Consider the following 22,590-nt stretch of genomic DNA (forward strand, 5'->3'; position numbering starts at 1 on the left):
GAAACAGTAAAAAAAATCTTACAAAGGGAGGTTACATCATTTTGTAAAGCATTAAAAAAAGAATTTTTATGAAGTCCCATAGAAATATCAACAGGGAGGTTTTATATACTTATTTAGGAAGAGATTTTATTCTGTAGAATGAGAAGAAAAACCATTTGGAATATTATAAAATGAAACAGGACAAAGAATAAAACCACTTACTATTTTATCTAAATAAGATAAACCTTGCTTTTGCATTCAAACTGGCACCTAAATAACTATGTCTATACCTATGACTATGATAATGGCTCTACCCATCTATAAATAGTTGTTTAGTTTTTTAAATAGCCCACATATTCACGAAGCTCAAAAAACCAAAAAGTGTGGAATACCTTCCTATATTACACCCTCTGCCTAGTCTTCCTCCTCACAAAGGAAAATGCTTTACTTAATTCATATAAGCATTATTTAAACATTTAATTATACTAATTTAATATTTAATGATTAATGCATTAGTTAAATTTAATACTTAATAACATTATTTACTTTATTAACATTCAACATTAAGGTAATCTTCACTGAACATTACTATCAATGGCTCACCATATTTAATAGCATTAACATTTAATTCATTAACTATGTGTGGAATGCTTTCTGTGTCTGCACACAAAGCTGTTTCTTACTGTTTCATAGCCTTGGAGGCCCCAACTGTATGGCTGCCCCCAAATTCGTGGAACTGGTCCCCTACCGAAGGACTTATAGGTTGCAAATTTTTATTATTCAACTATGTTTCAAGCAACGACTTGATAAAAATACCATCTTGCATGTATGTAGGGGAACCTCTGAGGTAAAGCTCTAGGAGGAGAACTTTAGGAGGAGAAGAGCTGGGTCTGAGAGTGAATTTTGTACTTTTCACAGGCATTTCCATTCGCAGCCGCACGGAGGCCACTCCGCCCCACAGCGTGTAGGAGAGTATCTCCCCGCATCTTGGAAAGACACTTTCGGATTTCTGCCCGTCTGGTAAGTAAAAAAATGGCATCTGTGTGATTTGAATTCACAGTTCTGTTTTCATAAGCGAGGCTGAGCATATTTTCTTCTTTGTAAGAGCTATTTATATCCCTTTTTAATGTTAGCTTCTATGATACTTTTTTGACATTTGTTTGAACATTTGATTAATAATTTAACTCTCCATACAAAAATGCAAAGCCTCATGGTTTCCAATTTGTGTTTGGTTGTTTATTTTATTAGCCTGAATTTAAATTTCCTATCATTTTAAAGTACCAAATCTTGGATATAGTAATTCTCTTTTTAAAGTAATGATGATTTTTTCCATTATTACTTTCTTCCTCCTGCTTTCTTTTGATGTATTTCTGGAGTTTTTATTATTTACCGCTAAAACTATTCCTGAACCTGTCCTCTGCTTTCTGTCATTTTTTAAACCAGACTTTAAAAATTTTTTTGAGAGAAATGTTCAGTTCCTTAACTCTCCCTCCCTCCCTCCACCTCTCCTCTCTCCCCCACTCCTTTCAAATAACTGCACTGAAGTTTTTACATGTCTTCTGAATATGCTGTCAGTCACATCTCATGGTTTTGCTATATAATGTTCCCAGTTATTTTTAAAAAGGCCTATAATTGTATTTTGATGTCATCTTTGATTCAAGTGTTATTTAGGAAGTATTTTAAACATGCTGGCTTTTAAAAGTAGCTGGCTATAAAAATATTTACTCTTGTTATTCAAATCTATTTTTATTGCATTGCAATCTGAGAATGTAATCTTCATATCATTTTTTTTGCAGTTTTAGAATTAAGTTTTCTTAGTCTTTCAGAAACCAAACAGAAGTAATCTCTGCATTATCCTCACCTCTTTCCTCTTGAGCATCACCAGAAGCTAATGCTAGAAGTTCTGCTTATATATCAAAACACAAATTGAGGAAATAATGCCCTGAAATTTCCATTAAAAAAAGAAACATGTTACCTGAAACATATCCGTGTCTTTATCATGCGTGTACTCGACCACCACAGTCTGATTCCTCGACAGAGTATATGATATACTGTGCTGACCTTTGCAGCTGATGGCCTAATAATGAAATAAAAATATATAAAAATTCGTTCATGTTTTGTTTCAACAACTTAACCACAGTTCTGTTTGCAGTTAAGAGACATTACTCTACCAGCAAAGCCCACAAGTCGGCATTTTCCTAAAACTCAGAGCCACCCCGGTGCCGCACCCTGCGTTACAGAGCAGCCGTGGCTGCAAGTCTGCTTTTACCAAACGTCCAATCTTAGTCTGAATGACAGTTTACTCAGTTCCATTCAAAGCTACTTCACTAGTTTGCAAGACTTGATTTAATCATATTCCTGGGGTGGGGGTGGGGGAAGCACTTCCTCAATGTCACCTTAACTAAGTGATAGAATTTTTTGATTAACATGATTTACTTAAAATTTTAGGACTTATTTCACACTACAACAGGTAAGTCAGTAACATTTTGTTACGGTATTTTCCCTGTGTAACAGAGATTATAATCACAATAAAAGAATCACTGAAAAAGTTGTAAATGTTCTGTAAGAATTTTCACAGAATATACTTTTCTAGCTATAACCATATATATAGGAGATCCCCTCAAAAACAATATTTATAAAAGATCGTGTATTTAATTGCAATACACCCATCAAGATGTTTTTTCCATTGGTCAAAATGTTTTTCAACTTGTGCATTTTGATGCCTTTAAGTACTTCCACTGTTTTCACCTCTTCCAGTCCTTAAAGGGAAACATTTTGTTTCCCTTTAAGGACTTTTCCCATCTAGGAAACAAACAAACAAAAAAGTTTTTCAGGGTGAGATCAGGTGACTAGAGAGGGTAGGGCATGGGGGTCATGCCATTTTTGGTCAAAAACTGCTGAACATTCAGTGTGGTGTGGGCGAGTGTGCTCCTAAATCACCCATCATGAAATGGGCAAACATGCTGAAAGAGTCTTAAAAAAAAAATCCACTGAAGCCTAACTCAGACTCTCACAACAACACCAGCTGGCACACTGATACAGATGTGTTCCCAGGATCCCCACCTAGTGAGGGGAAGCCTGTATTACAAGGGGCCTGCCCTTCAGGAGATAATTCTGGGTTTTTTGGGTCCCTCCTCATACAGTCTGTTCTATAGCTTATTTAAATATTCTATAAGCAGTTGCTTAACCCAGATATTTACTGATCTGATAAATAAAGTAGCTAAGTTAGTTTTATCCTTTTAATTCTTAGATTAAAGTTAAGTCTTTTTCAAAAAACAAATCTAAAAACCAACAATACATAATGAAATCTTTGAACACACATCTTAAATTGCGGTTACATACTTTTAAATTTCCCAATTAACAATGAAGTTTATACTTAAATTATACTCCAAATTATTTCAATTATATTTTATCCATTCTGCTTCCACGTATCTTCATTTCTACTCTTTCATATTAACTATAGTAAAACTTTAATAAGCCTACCTATTAAGCACTTACTGAAGATCACACTGTATAAAGAGCAAGAACGCACTTGGAAGTGGACGGACACACACAGCACGTTGATGAAAATGTCTGAACACGTACGTCTGGCTCACACAATTGCTCAGAGTCATAAACAGTGCGGCAGCCCAAAGCAGGTGTGAAGCAGCCGGGGCTCAGCTCATGGTTATTCAGCCACGTGCCCCGAGAAACTGAACGGCGGAACTGGTATTTTGTTGTGCCTGCTTCGTTAAGGTACCACAAGTATTAGAAATAATATTTTATATGTTTAATGTGGTCAGGAATCTAAAAAATGCTTCTTATACTAAACTTTAGCAACAAACATAATCTTTGATTTTTATTGGCATGAGTGAGATAAATTCAATAGTAGTGATAAAATGATATTTTTGAAAGCCAAATTAATATACAACTATTTCCAATTTAAGATGAGTGGATGTTTATCTTTACAGTTAAGTGAAAAAAAAAAAAACCATGACCTTAAAAAGAGAAACTTACAATCTTTTTATGATCTCAAAATTATTATAAACTGTGTATGCTCCATAGCATGCTGGTAGTTTTAACATTTAAACAGGTCTTTCAGATCTGCTGGGGCACCAACGTCCGACCACCCGCTCTGCTCACCCCACGACCTTGCATAGCCCTGGACACACTGCCGCCCCACTGCGCCGCCCTGCAGGCACCAGAAATAGCCCTTTCATAGGTCCTAAGTCGTTACTGGGCCCAATTCTTCAAAGGTGTTTTATTCTAAAATTATTCTTCTGACTCAAACTATTATAAGCCTATGAAACATTAAAAAGTCTACTTATAGAGAAAGTGGCGCCACACCTGGGAACTGCCCACAGCAAAGAGAAGCACAAAGACAGAGGCGGACCGCGGCCCAGCCGGCCCAAAACAAGGAAACAAGTGCAGGGACTCTGGCACTTAGAACACCTGACCCGGGACCCTATGAATATTAAGCCCATTAAGGAATATTTGCAATTTCAAACTTCTGCCAGTTTTTTTTTTTCTTCAATGTGGGTAAACCTGAATCACCAGGGTTAGGAAGGGTGGATACTTAGGGATTAGAAAAAAACACTTTTTCTGAGACTTTTGATTAAGGAAGTCCCAGCCAAGGGACTCCATTCCAGAAGCCTCTAGATTTGGGAAGACTGGGAAATGGGGAAAGCGATTCTGCAGGGAGAAACAAGTCCCAGGAGGTGTGAGAGGCCCTTGGCCAACAGGCCAACAGGCGGTGCACTGCCCTGTATGCAGCAGGGAGTTACTGCCCTGTATGCAGCAGGGAGTTACTGCTGAGCCGGGAGAGGTCTACCCCTGTGCTTGTGCCCAGCGCCCGCCCCCTCACTTATCCCCGGGGCTCAAACAGGCTTGGTGATGAGAGGGCCTGAGAAGCTAGGACTGAGAATTGGAGCAAAAGGTGGCAGTCAGAACCGGACATGCAAGGCCACTGGGGGAACCAAATTCCCCTGGCATGCATTAGGGTTCACATAATCTTGTTGCGGATTAAAGTTTGGGTGGGGCCGGACCTGCACGGTTCGGGGAAGCTAAGAGGAGAGTTTAGGCTTGACATCAGTTTTTACTTCCTTGTGGAAGTATATAAGGCCTTAAGTTTTTAAATTTTGGTTACAAATATAACTTTTTGAATAATACTTTTTTAACATTTAAAACAGGGCTTTCGGAAATACAGCTTGTAGTAAATTAGAGATCACTGATTTGAGTCAATCATTTAGGTGTTATGAAATAAAAATGGCCCCAAGGTACCAAGTTGCTTTGAAATCTGATATTTCTGAAATATCAAGAGAATGGGTAAGGCCTTCTCTTGGCACTTGCTATAATTTAGTTCAAACACAATTACTGTAACATAATGTGACTTTACTATACTAACACAAATTTGGAAATGAAACACTTGAAAGTTACGAGGAAAATCAGCCCCACCAGCTTCCCTGGTAGACAACAGCAATTTTCCATATTCACGTTTCTATTTCGATGAGAAGCCAGGGTTGAAGGCAGACCCGGTCTTGTCTATGCCCCCACCCCCAGCACAGAGGGCGCACTAGCATTTGGCGTATGTCAGATGAATGCATCAACTGGTACAGATACAAGATGAGATTTAGAGATTTAGAGCTTCTTTCCTCAGGTCTTCCCTGCCTCCTCCCACTTTTCACCAGCAAAGGTACCATTAGTGACACTCTCAGCCCCAATTTATTTCATGTGAATTTCATCCAGTTAAAAATATCACAATTGGACAATTACAGATTAGACAATTACAATTACAGATCCCCAGAATAAAGGATTCTAACTTTATCCAGCCTAGAAATTAAAGCACTACTCCACAATCGCACACGCCTGAATCAGGCCCTTTCTGAGCCAGGACACTTTCTTTCCCCAGGAAAAGATCTGCATTTTCTGAGTCTGCAGCAGGGTCTGGGCTCAGCTCAGCTCATCCCAGCCACACTCTGCCATTGGGCGGAACAGCTAGAATAGGCTGTCCTGGCCCAACTTTAAATGTCAGAGAGCTCTCTGAGCCTCCAGACTCTGAAACAAACACGGTGCATGGTGTCTACAGAACTGTCTTCTCGTCAACTCGCAGGTGCACACACACACTTACAAAGGCACATAATGTGGACCAATACCAGAAAGGCAATCCTGCAAGATGCATACTGGGATGGATACACGTCTTCAGGGCAGCCAGAGAGCTTTCATTCAGATTTTTAAAGTACAAGGGAAATAACCAAATCTTTTATTTGTTAAGAAGCAGTGGTGTGAGCTCTCAATCACAAAGTAAAAGAGGGGCGGGGGGGGAACATTGAGAAACTGGTTTCTAGACAATACTAATTTATCATGGTTATGATTTAGGCCATTTAATTCCAGCTCTAAAGGCTTCCAAGTGAGCCCTTAGCCATTATGAAGGGAGAGAAAACGGAATTCATCACTGCGGAAGACGTATCGGTTACCTGCCTAATGCCTTTCTGCCTGTTAGCAGAGCTGGCTTCCCATGAAAAGGCCTGGACACGCCATGGCCGGCTCTCCCACTCTCCTCTGAAGCCAGCACGTGGAAATGTGAGCGTGGAGCTCTTGGGAGTGGGGGACATCAAGAGAGATTCTTTCCTTTCTCCGTCAATAAAATATTAATGTGGTGCTTGGAGCAGAGGTGGTTATCTTGCAACATGAGAGGAAGGTCAAAGACTCTGAGGGAAGCAGGCTGGGCCCTGACATCTTTGAGCTGAACCAAATCTGAAACTACCTGCCCCAGACTTCTTCTCCATGAGAAAAATGAGGGGTTTAGGTTGCCTTTGGTGGGGTATTGTGTTACATGCAGTTGAAAGTATCATTACATTGTTTGGCCCAAACGTTTCTCTCTCCTCCTGGGTTTCCTATTGCAGTGGACAGAACAACTTCATTCCCGGTCACTCCAACTTAGAAGCTCCTCACCGTCTCGGAGCCCTGTCCTGCCACTGTGGGCCATGCACAGGTAGCACTGTCACCACCACGCCTGATCTCAGGCAGAGTCACAGCCAGGCTTGCTAGTTTTAGCTCATGAAGACAAAGATCCAAAACCAAGTGAAGAAATCACATGCAACACTTCACTTTTTCTCCTCAAATACAAAGTAGTTGTTGGGCAACCAGTAATTACAAAACTGATTTATTCCCCAAAGGAACTTTACAATCAGCTCTTTGATAGCCCCTAACGTGCTGCTTTGGAGATTAAACATAATGCAATTCGTCTTCCCTTGAAACTGGGCTGCCCTTAGTACCTTGCTGGCCAACAGAGTGCAGCGTTAAGTGACATGTGAGACTTCAAGGCTGGGTCAGAGGAAGCCTTGCAGCTTCTGCCCGCCACCCTTGCTCTTGGAGTTCTAGACCATCATACAAGAAACTGAGGCTAAGAGAAGCATCCCTGGAGATACAAATGACATGTGAGTGAAGGAGCCACTTGGAAATGAGCCCTTCAGTTCCAGCTGCCCCCGCATTTGCCATGTGTACCCTTCCCAAAGTCCTCACCCTCACAAAACCGTGAACCAGGTTGAATGGTTTTTGCTAAGCCAGTAAGTTCTGCAGTAGTCAGCTACCCAACGAAACAACTGAACCAATCAGTTTCAAGGCCTGTCAGTGCCAGGACATTTTTCCTGATATGCTAACATTTATGATGAGCCCCATAAGACATGATGGCGATTCGTGTGCTCACCTTCCCCACGGCCGAGGGCACAGGGCAAGTACAGGTAGCAGAACACTTCAATACAGGGCAGGAGGTCTCATGCACTCCTGAGGGCATGCATGTTAAGAGGCTGTCTGTGGTTACAGCAAAGATGTATTCTTACTGAGATAATCTTTAGCTGTTGGATGACTGAGATGGGAAGAAAATTATACACTAGTATTTACAGTATACAATTAATATGTGTAAGTTAATATAGAGAAGGAATCTGGACAGCATTCAAAGCATTTTCAGAGGAGGCAAAAGCCACCACACATGTCACATGGGCAATTTTTAGTCTTTACGCCTTTGGAGCAGGAATAGAAGGGGCACTAGGAGGACAGGAGAAGAACTAGTGAGTTCAGAAGGTATGACGCCCAACTTTGGCAAACCACCCACACTGTGTATAACAATGGGGCGTTTCTTACTAAACTAGACTCGGCCTCATTTAAGGGACTACAACGTGTGTGTGTGAATCTGAATTTCAAACAAAATTCTTTTTCTTCAAATCTGCGTCTGATTTTTCTATTACCACGTCTTAGAAGCAAATGACTCAAGGGTTTAGCAGCCCCTCTCGTCTGGCTGTCCTGGAGGCTGACCGATGCAGAACTGCGGTCCCCGTGCGGGGTTGCTCGGTGTCTGGCGACGTCAGATGAACGTATCACGGGAAACAGCAGCAGCCTGCATGCCTTCTCTCCTCCGTGAGTGGATGGAATCTGTTGTTTCTGCCTCTCAAAAGAGGCCCAGACGCCTGGTGTGCCTTCTGCATTGCAGGAACCTTTTCCAGATGAATCTAGAGTTTTCACAGAGCTGCTCTGAAGAGCTTTGCATCCTGCGTCTGAATGTGGTGGTGCCATTCACTGCACCCCATCCTTCGGTTTCCAACAAACAACCTCAGCAAGAAGTCAGAGGTGTTCTAACAGCCCACCTGCTGGGGGCAGACCCAGGAAATCTCAGGGAGCCAGTGACCTCTTTGTCCTTGGGGTTCTACCAAGAAACATAATGTGAGCCTGTGTTCCCAACAGCCTTCGAGATGGTGTCCACAACTCGCACTCCTCAATAAGGCCCGGTAGTGTAAGTACAGGTTTCCGAGCTGACTCTACTGCATGTTTCAGGCAGGTTTATGTTCAGTCACTTTAACTGTTAGTTCTGATATATGAGTTGGTATTTCAGTCCATTATACAATTTAAGTAAATAAGTGCAAAACTACTGCTGCAGAAAGGACCTGGTAACACGGAAAGCCACGACACTGGCCTCTCACAGCCGTTCTGGTCCCCGAACTCAAGCGCTCTGTGACAGGCACTGCGCTGCAGACACGGCGTGTTAGCTGGCGTGGGAAAACGTAGTAGCAGAATCCGCCTGGGAGAAGGGCTGAATGAGGCCAGTGAATCGAACCTTTTTCGCTGAAAACCAACTTCTGATGTTGATGTTTATGGCAGAAATGTGCACATCTATGAGCAAATCAATGAGTTTGCTGTGAACTGTGCAGCAGCTTGGAAATCGCCGCTGAATGACTGTACTCAGCAGGTCTGTGCACCGGCGGAGCTGGGCAGTGAGAGTGGGAAAGGGACTGGAGGGGTCAGCATGTACGGTGACAGGACAGCTGCCCGAGAGGTCACTGGCAGTGCATCGCTTCACCACACTCTCCGCTGACAGCGCAGCACGTGACTGAACACTGGGCAACAGAAAACATTCACGCCAGACGGTTGTCTCAGTACGACGACCTCATCTGTCCTGCTGAGCTCCTAGTTCCCACATTCTTTAGGGAAGGAGAATAAGACCACGTGTGGGCACAGCAGAGGTCAACTTGGTCGCTGGATTCTGATGCTGAGAAAACAAAACACTGGACCCTAGGCTTGAATCCTGGTCAAGTCACTCAGCAACTGTAAACAAATCACATAACCTCTCCTGAGTTTTCAGTTGTTGCCTTTATGTTTCATCGACAGACAGAGTCGGTGCCTGCAGCACTGACTTCACTGCATTCCCAGTGGCGGGAACAAGTACGACCGGGATCGTCTCTCCGCACAGGCAGCCCTGCACGGAGAGCACTGCTGCAGGGCCCCAGGGGGCTGAGCCTCAGTCCCACGGCGTCTGTAACATGCGCTTCAGAGATTATTACTATTCTGTTCAGCTTTAAGTATATGTTAGATACTGACCATATTAATTAGAGACACTCCTGGAAGGCAAACATGTTTTTCCAGAACTAATGACTTTTATGTCAGGCTGACAAGTATAATTGGGCAATAAATCCTCAATCAGTCCGGTTCCAACTGCTACAGGAAAGATGAGGTCTATGCCATCCCTGTCAATTTATGTATAAAATATGTATGAGTGCTATTTCTAAACAGAGGAAGTGGCTAAAGGAATTCATAATTTATTTTTTGCATGAATATACTCTTTAAAATACTGTATCTTTTCAATAGGCCATATTTCAAATGAGTGCCCAAATCATAGTTATGATTAGGAAGTCACAAAATGCCACCTTGGATTGCCTCAAAATCAACCGTGGTTTGTTCAATAAATAAGTCAAAATGATAAGTCTATTTGTTAGAGGTAACAGCTTTGACTTTGGCCCTGGGCCACTCCCACGCCTGTCTGGGATCAGCTCACTAAGCTATTTGTTAAGCACTGGCAGAGAACATGCTACATGCACCGTGCAGAACAGGGGCCGGGACAGAGGTGGTCAGCTCAGCACCCACAGCCGGCAGAGAGGGCAAGAACGTCTGGGGAGACTGTTTCTAGTCTGGAGTCATCCCTCAGTCCACTGCAGATGGACTCTGTTGGTGGTACTGGCGCAGAAGTGAGGACTTGATTTGGGAATAGTTCAGAACATAGACACAGCAGGCACTGCCGCTGCAGAGCGGGGCAACAACACATTCTCGTGCCGTATGGCCATCTGTCCCAGACACTCTCCCGCTTACACGGGATTGAAAGCCCCCTGAGGGCACGGACTCCTGTCTTTTTAAACCAGGCTTCAGTTCAGGCACAGATTTGCACGGTTAACAGTACAGTACGGTCAGGCTGAACTCCCGCTCCACCAACAACCGGCTGTGGGCCTCTGGGTGCAGTCCCTGAGCACTCTGTGCCTTGGATGCATCATCTTACCAGCACTGCTCCGTGTCCAGGAAAGTCACTGCTATCTAAGGGCCAAGATGCTTCAGCTGTTTCTATATCTGCCCGTCTATCACAAAGTTCTGAATAGGTGAAAGGTTCAGATTCAAGTTTGTGTAGATCATTTCATTGTAGCTCTAAAACCTTTTTGGTGAACCTTAGGTGCATTCTCCTCTTTCAGTTACCCTGTGTCATCTCTTTCAGGAGTAGGGGTGAAGTGCACTTTCCCCACACAGGGACACGTGTCTACACACACAAACATGTCACATTACCGATCATACTATGTGCACCAGTCACCAAAAATGACAGCCTATCTCTAACCGTGACTTTGAAAGTGCACCCTTTAGTGCAAACGCTAGAGACCTCTCCCCACAAAGACATCCTCACTTTGAGTGGCAGCTCCCACAGAGCGAGAAGGGGGAGAAAGGGGCACAGTCCTGCAAGTCCATGGCAGTGCTCTGGAACGTCACCCATCTGCATGCACACAGCAGACATCGGAACTGCTAGCTACTGAGGGTCTAACCTTGCAACCAGGACCAGCCTGTGGTCATCTGAAAGAGGGCGGGGACCACACCTGTCTGGTAAGAGGCAGAGAAAGTGACCTCCAACAAATTCATTCTTTAACAGCCATTCTTTTGCCTTTGAGCATTTTTTGGTTCTAGACAAAAGCAAGAAGGGGCGTGGGCAGAAGTGAAGATGATGACACACATTTGTGAAATGACAGTTATTTCAGTAAAAATTAAAACAATGGTGAGTGTACACCTTAAGACTAAGAGAGGGAGAGAAGCCTAACTGCAGTCACACATTAAGAACAGGAGTTGGTAAACTTTATGGGGAAACATTTAGTTGGTCAATGGGCAATGCTTTAAAGATGCATGTGAATCTGTCTGCTGCTACATCTAACACCTAATCTGAACAAATATTTGCATACATACATGCTATTTGGCACAGGAAATAAAGCTAATAAATCAACAAACCCTAATAAATAAGAACCATAAATAAAAATAGAGCATTTTGCAAAATAATTAAGTTGAAAAAGTAAAATTTATTGTTCAAGAATTCATTTACATAGTTCTTTTTTAATAATGTATTTACCGGATAAACAAGCTATACCTGTTCCTAAAGAAAACTGGGTAAAAAATATACAGGCACCCACCATGAACTGGGTGCCACGGTGAATCAAAGACGAGCCTTCATCTGTGGCCACAGCAGGACAACCTCCAGATGCTCCAAACTGAATCTGACATAAATCGATTTTACACTAAAACACACAAAGACCTGCCATATAATTATTTAATACGCAGGTCGGTTTATCAGCTGTCAAAGGGATCCCTTGAGTGCTGCAGAATAAAAAGACGAAAATTTACCCCGGCTCAAAATAAAACAGAATACAAAACCCCACTGGTTATTATAGTGATAGAAGCAAAGGCCCGCATTTAAAAAGAGGGCATGTTTTCAATTTTTCCCCTTCATTTTACTTGGAGTTTCTTTTTGAAGATTGGCCTAAATTTAAAATTTGTCTATCTGCTGAAGAATCTCCTTTTCTTTTGGGCTAAAACAAGTTCAATAAGGCCACGTCATAATTATATAGAAACACAAAAATATTTACTTTCTAGAGACAACATTTATCTTGGCAGTTGGTATTTTCAAGATGTTGGGCCTGCTGGAATCATGCAAGTTCCAATTCTAATACAAAATAGTTTAAATAAGACAAGAGCTGTCTTTCCTTGGAAGTACAGGAAACATACATGTAAGTAACCTGTATGGTCTGCCACCACACATGCCATTCGTACATGTTTTTGGCAGAAACCTGGGTACATATTTGGATGTTACTCATCAAGCCTCATTCAACTGAAGTTCTTAAAGGGCCCTGTTACCTGTGTGTCCTCAAATGATATTGTTAATCTATTTCTTAATCCGTAAAGTACTCAACTACCTTGAAGGGTTATTGCAAAAACAGATGATGTTTGTAAAGGATCCAGGGTACAGTGCCCAACACATAATAAACACTATTACATTCAGCTACTTTTTATTACTAAAACCTTTATAATCTCAATTGGATAAGTTAATACTTAATTCCATAAGGTCCTCCAAGTGTTTGATTGATCTCTAAGGCAAAGAATATTTTTAATTAGGTACTGTGTGCACAAAGTACCAAATGTTACGCGTGGATAGCATGCTCCTTCCGATTCCAGACCTGGCTCAGTGCCACTATTACTAGTTTCAAGGTGGGTCCTCTTGGGGAAAACCCATGTCTACACCAGCACAGAATATACGTAAGAAACGACACCGTGCTGCACACCACATGCTGTTCCTGCTTCTTTCACTTAACAGTGCAACTTGTGGAGTGGTCTACATCCCCAGCTATTAGTACTGTCTCATTCTCTTTGATGATGCACAGACATAGCCTTATTTATCCAATAAATCTCTTTTATTTAATTAGTCATTGTTTTTTGTTTTACAAGCAATGCGGCACAGAGCATCCATGTATTCGTTTTGCATATGGGAGGATCTATCTACGGGACAAATGCCTTGAAATAAAAGTGCTGGATCAAATGGTATGTACAGTTTTAATACGGAAAGGTATTGTCAAACTACTTTTCATAGGAGCTATACCAATTTAAACCCTCAGCAGATGTACACAACGGGGAGGTCCCCCCACACTCACAGGGAGTTATGAAATGTTGTGGTCTGTAGTGGTTGGTCTGTGAAAATGACATCACTGTGCCCTTTTTAAAAACAAGGGCAGCTGCTTTTTTTCCACCCTAATTCAAGAATATGTTTATTGATTTGAGAGACAGAGAGACATCAGTGTGGGAAACATCGACTGACTGCCTCCAATATGTGCCCTGATCAGGGATCAAACCCACAACCTAGGCATATGCCCTGACTGGGGATCAACCCCTCAACCCTGCAGGGGTTGTGCAGGACACTGCTCCAAGCACCTGGCCAGGGCCATCACTGTGCTTTTAATTAGCAATGAGCAATTCTACTATCATGACTGAAGCTGAATATGTTTTAAAATGCTTAAAAGTCCTCTCTTTTTCTTTAATACTTTGTCCATGACTCTTTTGAGTTATTAATTGATCTTTTGGATTAGTGGGTATTCCTACACATTAAAGAAATTATCCCTGCTGTCTGTTGTAAATCCCCCCGAACGAAAATTTGGATTTTCGTTTTAATGAAGATGGTTTTTTTTTTGCCATGTAGAGTTTTTATACGTGTATATCCAATAAAATGTCAGTATTTTTAATGGTTTCCAGATTTTAACTCATTATTAGCAAGCCTTTCTCACTCCCAGATAAAGCTAAGAAATTTCCATTCCTCTTTAAAGTATATTTTTTATTTTACTTTTTATGTGTAAAATATTACTTGAACACTTGTACGAACAGTTGTGAGTGCTTATAAAGAAGAAACAGTTTCTATTTTCAGCATATAAAGGTCATATTACATGCATACAATGCAAAATTTGTTTCTTTTTTCCTTTATATTTCCTGTACATTTTGTTTAAGGAAAGTGAAGCTGTTAGAGGATACGTAACAATCATAGCTCAGACTTTCACTGGGCTGCATCCCTTTTTATTCTACAGAAGATTTTTTTTTACTTGATTAATAGTTTTTTACCCTGAATTAAATCTTTAGGATTGCAACTTCTGCTTTTTTTGTTTGCTTGCATTTCATTGGCAGGCTCCATAATTTTATGCTCAATATAAATAATATTTTTAGATGTATCTTATATATACCCTATAATTATATTTCTTATGTGATCCAATTTTTTCAATACGTAAGTTTAGAACATTTACATATATTGATAGGTACAAGATACATGCTATACTTCCAGCTTATACTGCTATTATTGTTTTTGATTAAAAATAGCTTTACAGAGTTATAATTAGGAGATAAGCTGCATCTATTTATAATATACAATTTTATGTTTCACATGTTCATATATCTATGAAACCCACCATGATGATAAAAATTATGTGCATATCTATATAACTCATATAACTTTCCTTACCATGCCCCTCTGAATTTATCCCTCCCTTCCAGCCACATCCCTCATGCTCAGGCAGCCTATGATTTTTTTCTGTCACCACCGCCTAGATTGCATTTTCTAGCATTTTCTAGAAATGAAATCTTACCCTGTGTACTATTTTGGGGGGGAGAGTTGGCTTCTTTCACTTACCATCATTATTCTGAGATTTATCCATGTTGTCGCATGTGTCAATAGTTCATTGCTCTTACTGCTAAGGAGTATTTCCTTGTAAGGGCAAACCACAGTCTGTTCATCCATTCATTTGTTGATGGACATCAGGTTAGTTCTTGTTTTGGCAAATGCAAATAAGGTTGTTATAAATATTTATGTGCAAGTGTTCGTATGAACATATGTTTTCCATTCTCCTGAGTAAATACCTAGGAGTAAAGTAGCTGCACATATGGCAGGTACATGTTTAACTTTTTAAGTAACTGCCAAATTATGTTCCCAACTGGCTGCACCGCTTGGCATTCCCGTAACCAGTGAGTGTGAGTTCCACTCGCTCCACATCCTGTCAGCCCTTGGTATTGTCATCTTTTAATCTTAGCCATCCTTATGAGCGTGGAGTGACACCTCACTGTGGTTTTACCTGGGGTTTCCTTAGCGTCTATGACACTAATACGACTTTCATGTGCTCATGTGACACCTGTACATCTTCTTTGGCAGAGTGTCTGCTCGAATCTTTTGGCCATGTTTAAAGATTAGGCTATTTTCTTATTATTGAGTTTTGGGAATTCTTTATATAGTCTGAAAACAAATCCTTTTTTTATCAGAGAGATGATTTGCCAATACTTTTCTCCCAGTCTACATCTTATCTTCCCATTCTCAACCATCTTTTTCAAAGAGTAAATGCTCTTCATTTTTATGTCTAATTTATCAATTTGTCTGTCCTTTATGAATCATGCTTTTGGTTTTCTATCTAAGAAATCTTTGTTTAATCCAAAATCACATAAGTATTTTTCCTATGTTTCCTTTTAAAAATTTTATATTTAAGGTCTATGATCCATTTTGAGCTAATTTTTCTACATACTAAAAGGTATGAATCAAGGTTGCTATTTCTGCACATGGACATCCAATGGCCCAGCACCTTAAAAGGCTATTCATTTTCAACGGGATTTCCTTCACACAATTGATGACAATCAGTTGTTCATATGTATGTGGGTCTATTTTGGGACTCCATTATATATCTTTTCATTGGTATCACAGTCTTCAGCACTGTAGTTTTAAAAGTCTTGAAGTCAGTGTAAGCATTCCAATTCTGTCCTTTTTCAATACTGTTTTGGCGTTTTTAGGTTTTTGTATTTTCAAGGGAATGCCAATTTTTAAAAAGCCTGATGGAATTATCACTGGGAGTGTGTTGAACTTACAAATCAATTTGATAAGAACTGACACAAATACTGAGTTTTCTGATCCATGCAAATGGCATAGCTCTTCACACATTTGGAGCTATGTTCTATCTCTCAGCCATATTTTACAGTTTTCAATGCACAAGTCTTGCACACCTTCTGTTAGAGTCAGCCCTAAGTACAGCCAATGCTTCTCTGCCACAGTTATATTCTGTAAAGTTATTACAAACACTGAATTAGTGAATACCTAGGACAGTGATTTTTCAAACAGTGAGCCACGAGAATGTTTGAAACATGCACTAGCTGACTATTTAGTTGGGGGAACTGACTTCTTTTCCCTTAGACTGTCAAATAAAAAATGAGAATAAGACAATAGCAGGCCAGTGTGAATTAATCAAAAGTATATGCTGTTTTTGTCAGATCTGTAAAAAATGTAATTTTTGGTGTCCCTGAAGAATTTAAGTAATTAGTTTATATAGCCATGAGAAGAAAAAGGCTGAAAATTTCTGACCAAGCAGAAATATGGGGTTAGGTTCCTGTGAGCCTCTGGATACAATGTTTTTGTCAACTGATAAAAATATAACCTTTTCCATGCGTGTTTCTGTTTTAAAGATACCTCACTTATATACATTCCTTGCAAATACCTGTTTATGGTATGAGAGTTGCAGCAAAAAGGCAGACTGTTATCTTGTTCAACCTCAGCCCGGCAACTCAAATTCCTCACTGTGCTCCTCACGCCCACAGTGACTGGGAAAGTGCCACCAGCAGTGGCTGGAGGGTCACAAATAAGCTTTCGTGGGTGGGTGAATCTGCAAACACAGACTCTGAAAATGAGAAGGATCTTTACATGTGTGGTGCTACTTACTGTAAGTGGCTATTTTTTAAAAAATTCCATTTCTGCGCTTCTGTAGTGCCTTTTAAAAAATCTCTCACATTATGGTCTGTGCTTTCTTTGCCTTATGTTCTGTATTTTATATGATTACTCAGAAGGGGTACATTTCTATTTTTGTGGTTACTCTTATGTATACAAGTACACAAACATCGCTGCACTCACTAATGAGAGCAATGATAAATGAAAATGTTTTCATTTCCCCTCTATCATCCTCCCCCAAACACTTTTAATTGATTTTACAATGTTCTTGCTGTTTGCTTTTTTTAACCATTAAATATTCTTATATCTTTCTGTTTTAAATGAGTTTGTCTTCCAGCTATAAAATCCAAGGACATTAGCATCCATTCACCACTTCTCACCTCTCCTCCTCTTCCCTCTCACCTTTTATTTTATTATTTAGTATTTCTACATTGTCAGATTTTATAACATTTATATTCTTTTCTATGGCAATCATTCTCTCCTGTTTTAGTTCTACGGAGCACACTGATTTTAATGACGAGATGCTGGTCTCTATGCCAGAGAATCCCCATTCACCTCCTATTTTTGGCTGAAATTTGTCTTCTGGTAATTTCTTCAGTAAGGGCTCATAAAAATTCTATATCCTGAGTTCTTACATGTTCACCAGTATTTGTCTGTTGGCTGTACATTTAAAAGTAATCTGGGCTAACTAAAGAAAGCTTGGGCTTTCTTAATATTATTAAATCCTTGGGCAAAAGAATCAAAGCATCTAGCATTGTGCAGTGTCCTTCTGAACAATCCTCAGATGAAGTAAGTCACTAATGAAAATGAGTAAAAGTTAATTATACATAAAAATGCTGTTTCCTCCACATATTCTCTTAAAACTTTTACATTCTGACAATGTCTGATGAGAATCCAGAAGTTTTCAAAGAAACAGGGATGCTGTATAACACAGCCACTCCGCGGTGACAACAGCAGGGCTGGCATGTGACGTGACCGTGGAAAGAACGTTAGACGCAGAGCAAGACACTTCGCTTGAGGGTCGGTCCCAACAACTAACTGAGTCCTTAGGCATGTTACTAAAACCTGACACATCTGGTAAAAGAGGAGAGCCATGGAAAAGATTTTAAATGCCAGTTTCCATTGTAAGAATATGTTTTTGCCCTGACCGGCATGGCTCATTTGGTTGAGCACCATGCTGCAAAGCACAAAGTCGCTGGTTTGATACCCGGTCAGGGCACATGCCTGGGATGCAAGCTAGGTTCCGGGTTGGGGTTGTGCAAGAGGCAACTGATCGATGTTTCTCTCACACATGGATGTTTCTCTCCCTTTCTCAGTCCCTTCCCCTCTCTCTAAAATAAACAAGTACAATTTAAAAAAATACATTTTATGTACAGTGAAGAATTACTGTTGTCATCCCCTACTCAACTTCAGCTATTAATAAAATCAATTTACATTCCTTGAGACATTAAGAGCTAAAGACAAGAATAAGGGATAAGGGACAACTCAGAGAAAACAGTGTGATGGGCAAAAGCTGTGGATAATCCATTTACACATAATCAAAATATCACTGGGAGAGTAAAATGGCTTGATATTGAGCACAGTGGGATTCAGATCTGATTTGGTGTTGAAGTCAGTAAGGTTATTACCATTGATTAGAAGGTCTGGCCATGCAGTAAATAACACAATGTTTATTCCTTGGGCGATGCTGTGGAACCAAACTCCTAGAACTGCAGCTAAAAAGGACCAGGGCCGACGTGTTGTTACGCTCGCTCTCTCGCTCAAGGAAGAGAGCAGCAAGGACTGACTCGCCTTAGGGCTCTGCCTCTAGTTTGCTGCTTAAAACGAACCAGCCCTGCCTCTAATTTCTGGGAACAGACAGAATATAAATGAATTTTACCAAAAAAAAAAAAAAAACGGTGTTGCTAGCTTGTGGATGAATGGTAAACCCTAAAGATAGCACCTATCAAAGCAACTTGAGAATAAAACTTTGCAACCAGAGTCAACAAGCCTTAGTTACAGTACTTGAAAAGCCAACATTCTTTGGGACGTACTTAATTGTTAAATTTAACTAGATTAGCAATGTATAAAATCCTCTGCTTGGATACAACTCTAAACATAAGAAGCCTGAAACAGATTTATAAAATAAGATAAACATCTGCACCTTAGTAACTAAGTTGGTAATCATTTCTGAATATGAGTGTGTTTTCAAGGTAGAGCATTTTCACGTGTATTATTTTACTTAATCATCTGGTGCACACGACCACCAAATGCAGATACAATTATCCCCATTTTGTACAATAAGGAAACTGACTTGGGGAGGACAAGTGATTTCCTTAGTGAGTTGGCAAGTGTACACTGCTTTTAGAAAAGGATTTCTAAGTTTTGGGGAGGGGGTTTATATAAACTTTCATAATCTAATTTATGAGACTGTACCTTTGGGAATCACTTTGAAAGCAATGTAGTTCAGTCATAGATCAAACTCTCTTTCCATCATCCTAAATGAAGAACCACAACAGGAGTGAGAGTAGAACCCGGAAAACACAGCATCACATGCAAGTAGACTTTGTAGGGATGAGTTACAGAAAGAGGCAATAAACAAACCTGTGAGCTGGGGCAGAGAGGTTAAGCAGGAGACACCAGGGAGACCAACAAATTGAATTCATTTCTGCAATTACAGCTCACACTTTAAAAGCATTAACACAGGTTGAAATTGGGGCATGTTACTCAGAAGTTTCCAGAATCTCCTTGACAGCAGCATACCATCCTTGCCAAATACTGTCTAGTCCAAAAAGTTGCCAAACTTGAACAACTGAAAAACTTTGCAGTGGGTAGAAACCTATTTCCCTGTAGCCAGAACATTTGGGGGGGGGGCGCGGAAATCCAAGCCCCATACAAGTATCCGGAGACAGCTGATTTGCACCTTCCCTACAGTACCTTCTTCTCTTAGTTAAACGTCTCCCATTCTTGATTTTCTTCAAAACACATAGCTCCCAACCTCTTTACTGGTTACCCTACTCTGAACACAGACCTACCCGTCGACACTCAATCTGAAGTCCCCACAGCAGACAGCCCAGCCTGCGGGCTGGTGACAGCCAGCCAACAGTTCTGCTGCATCACCTGGGCATAAGATCAGGCGAGCTGCCTGAAGGACTTGTCACGCTGTGCACTCCCCGGGGGCTGTCACTGAACTCCCAAATGTTTATAAAAAGCTGTTTTGCATACTCTAAAAATCACCTTTAGTTAAGTAGAAATTGTATTTACTGAAGTTCACCAATTTTAAGCGCACAATTTGATGAGATTTGACAAATGAGTATCATTATGTAACTGTATTTTCAATCAAGACATAGAAAGGCCCCCTCTGGACTCCTGGCAGCCAATCACCACCCTCCCCCCCTCCTTTCTTCTTTCTCAACAACCACTGATTTGCTTTCTGTCACTATAGTTATGTCTTTTCTAAAATTTCCACTTTTATTTTCAGCAATTTGATTATGAGTCTTACTCTGGTATTCCTTGTTTCTTTTCTTTGGGGTTCATTGACCATGTCAGATCTTGGACTTATCACTTTCATCAAATTTGAAAAAATTATGGCCATTCTTTTCTTTCCTCTTTTACTCTGCTCCCCCCCCCATTTTTCTAAGACTCCGATTACACACACCTGAGACCACCCGATGATCTTCCACAGTGTACGGGGGCTCTCTCCATTTCTTTCAGTCATCTTCTCTCTGCCTTACACTGGATTCTTTCTACTGCTCTTTTTTAAGTTCACCAATCTTTTCTTCTTCAATTTCCACTTTACTGTTACCTCAACCAGTGCACTTTCCACCTCTGGACATCTTACTTGGGTCTTTTTTCTACTTCTCTCAACATGTTTGTTTTCCTCTATACTCTTGAGAAGAAGTAGAATTGGAGCAGTTGTTTTAACCTTCTTGTCTACTAATTCCGTCGGTAATATCTGGGTTTGTTTCTATTACTTGATCTCCACCCCCCCCCAACCGCCACCATGCCCAACAGATCATATTTTACTGCTTTTTGCATTGTTAGTAACCGAGTTTTATCTTTCTGGATGCTGGATGTTGTCGCAGGCGGACTTGTTCTGGCAGGCAGTTAAGTTGCTTCAGATCAGTTTTCTCTCTTGAAAGGCTGGCTTTCAAGAACTGTTAGGGCACGTCCAGAGCAGACTTTAATCTGGGGATAATTCAGCCTCATTACTCAGATGATACTGTTCTGCAGACTCTACCCTATGTCCCTGGCATTATGAGGTCTTTCCGCTCTGCGGGTGGGAACATGAACTATCCACAGCCCTTTGTCGGCTACAGAAATGACTGGACTTACTGCTTCCCAGTGGTTCGCCACACCCCCCCCCACACCCCGCCCCGGAATTCTGTCCTACATGTGAGCAAAGTGCCACTTAGCCGAGGACTCAAGGGGCCTCCTCTGCCGCTGTCCAGAACTCTTCCTCCCTGTGAAGGCTCCTGACTCTGGGCTTTCTCTCACAACCCCCCCCCCCTTCCCCACTGCCTCGGCTCTTCAACCCAGTGAGATCACAGGGCTATTTGCTTCCTCATCCCTGTAACAGTCCCTGGAAACTGCCTTCAGGCAGTGAGACACGGGAGGTGCTTGCCTCCTCTACTTTCCTTCTCTGAGGGATCACAGCCCCCAGCTGCCTGTTGCTGTCCAATCCTGCAAACAGTTAATATATTTTGGCAGTGCTGCAGTTGTTTACAGCAGGGGGAGGTGGGGGGAGGGAACTTCTGTGGCAGTTCAGTCTCCACGGGTAGAAACAGGACTCTGTTTTGCATATATTCAGGAAGCCTTGAGGAGGGTTTGGGGGATAGAAACCAGTACACTTGAAGTGCTGACAGCCTTAAACTTAACCAAGTCATCTTCTCGAATTATAGCGCTCCTAGTAACATTAAATATTAGTATTACTGTAGTGGTAATCTAGTTCTAATACTATTTTATTTTCTTCTGGGCACTTAATAGTTGATATTTATTTTACTGGTTTACTGTCTTGCTCCCAGCTCACATTAGAAAGTGAGTTCTGAGTGGGTAAGAACTTTTTCTATGAAGTTCACTACTTGTACCACCAGGACCTAGAACAGTTCTTAGTGCACACACACACACACACACACACAGTGCACACTGCTTTATAGGACAGTTGTGCACATCTACAGTAGAAAACATACTTATTCGCTATAAAGCTAATTTTGGTTAAATCATACCCTATTTGTCCTTGACTGCCTGCTACATATTATTGTAACAGGGCCCTACATATGCAGGTTATTATTAAGGAGAACATAAAACACTTAAACTCATATTTTGAAGGGGAAAATAACACCCCCTCCCTCAATGTTTTTCAGAGTAAATAGCACACAATAATGCAGAGCATCCTATGGAACTGCGCAGGCATCTGTACCTTTAACAGCAAACACCAGGACAAGTCTGAAGATAAAGGCTACGGGCAAGAAGACAGAACACGCGTTCCGAAAACCTGTCACTTTAAAAGGTATGACCTATATTAATCAGTGCATATGGGATGAAGGAGGGGAGACCTGTCTGATATTTGCCTACCTGAA

The 22,590-nt window shown here is 41.0% G+C and overlaps 1 protein-coding gene across 1 annotated transcript in view; it reads right to left on the reverse strand.

Moving 5' to 3' along the window:
- PELI2 (pellino E3 ubiquitin protein ligase family member 2) overlaps positions 1-22,590 on the reverse strand; it is a 162,110-nt gene that overhangs the window by 17,812 nt on the left and 121,708 nt on the right. Inside the window, exon 3 of the mRNA XM_037155722.2 lies at positions 1,955-2,056. Within this exon, the coding sequence (XP_037011617.2) occupies positions 1,955-2,056 (102 nt within the window). The remainder of the gene's footprint in view (positions 1-1,954; positions 2,057-22,590) is intronic.

This window comes from Artibeus jamaicensis, unplaced genomic scaffold, assembly GCF_021234435.1.
Source record: "Artibeus jamaicensis isolate MK-2021 breed Jamaican fruit bat unplaced genomic scaffold, CSHL_Jam_final contig_548, whole genome shotgun sequence".
NCBI lineage: Eukaryota > Metazoa > Chordata > Mammalia > Chiroptera > Phyllostomidae > Artibeus > Artibeus jamaicensis.